Source organism: Bison bison, unplaced genomic scaffold (assembly GCF_000754665.1).
Source record: "Bison bison bison isolate TAMUID 2011002044 unplaced genomic scaffold, Bison_UMD1.0 scf7180017855126, whole genome shotgun sequence".
NCBI classification, from domain to species: domain Eukaryota; kingdom Metazoa; phylum Chordata; class Mammalia; order Artiodactyla; family Bovidae; genus Bison; species Bison bison.
The window spans coordinates 13,030-14,149 of NW_011485699.1; the positions used below are offsets into that span (position 1 = coordinate 13,030).

Sequence of the window (1,120 nt, forward strand, 5' to 3'; positions counted from 1 at the left end):
ATAGATATAAGAGGTTTTGAAATGATTGTCATCTCTGCTCCATTCACATTTCCCTACTGGCTTTATTAACGGCTGCTCTCTTCACAGCAGGATAATAAAGGGATCATCCCAGGCATTTCTGCCAGGTTCAGAGCCTGAGAGGAAAAACCCTGATGGCTTAGAAAAAGATTCCCTTCTGTTTCCTTCAAAAGATTTCTAGGGAGATTACTGCTTAAAAGTTTCCTAGTCCATCTAAGAAACAGTTTTAGATTTAGAGGGAAATCCAAACACAGAAGCAAGCGGTCTCTTCAATTAGGTAATAGTTTCTAGGATTCAGGAGGCAAGGAAGAGGAGTATAAAATCTCAAGTTGCTGTCTTCACCCCAAACCTTCTAGATCCTCAGAAGACAGACTAGTGGTCAAAACATACTGATATTTGGCATCAGAACTGTTTTTATAAAGTGAGACACTCATAAATAGGGGAAGAAGACTTAAAGTACAATGCTGAAGGCAAGGAATAGAATCTACAGAATGGGTAGAGCACTTGGGTTGAGCACTTTCAGATTTAACAATATTTGTTTACTATAAATCCTTTTCTAATTTCTTGGGCAAACCTGATCTATCTGTACCTTTGCTGTCACCTGCATGTACAGGACTGGGCAATCATACCCTCATACTCCTTGTACAAGATACTCCCATTTGCCTCAATCAGAAGGATGCTAATGGGAACATACTTATAAGGGACACAGGAAGGCTGAGGGACACTCTGATCCACCAGCTCATTGACAAGGTTCTGGATGATGGCATGATTGGGAGAATTGAGACCATAGTGTAGTACCCGAGGACATACTCCCTTACAGTAGTTTGGGGTATAGAGATGGGGAGCGATGATCCAGTGATCCCAGCCCAGCTGCTGGAAGCTGACTTGAAAAGGGTGGAGGGAACACAGATTACTTTCAGGCCCGTCATGCTCCCTGGAGGGGCCAGGAACTTCAGATGCAATACTGCCTGCTTGACGAGCCCTCCTCAAGAGAAGAGAAGGGTCTTTTTCTGTAAACTCTTTCAGGCCTTTAGGGAGAGGTTTGGTCTTCTGAACACTCTGAGTGTCATTGAAATACAGTAACAAGAAGACAGTGTCCAAT

At 43.0% G+C, this 1,120-nt stretch overlaps 1 protein-coding gene across 1 annotated transcript; it reads right to left on the reverse strand.

Annotated features, from left to right (window-relative positions):
* Positions 1-615: 615 nt before the first annotated feature.
* Positions 616-1,119, reverse strand: BMP15 (bone morphogenetic protein 15; the record flags this gene model as incomplete). The annotated part of the gene is made up of 1 exon (XM_010858078.1): positions 616-1,119. A coding segment is annotated over one exon (504 nt), but the record flags the coding sequence as incomplete, so codon positions are not given.
* Between the last annotated feature and the right edge of the window lies 1 nt (position 1,120).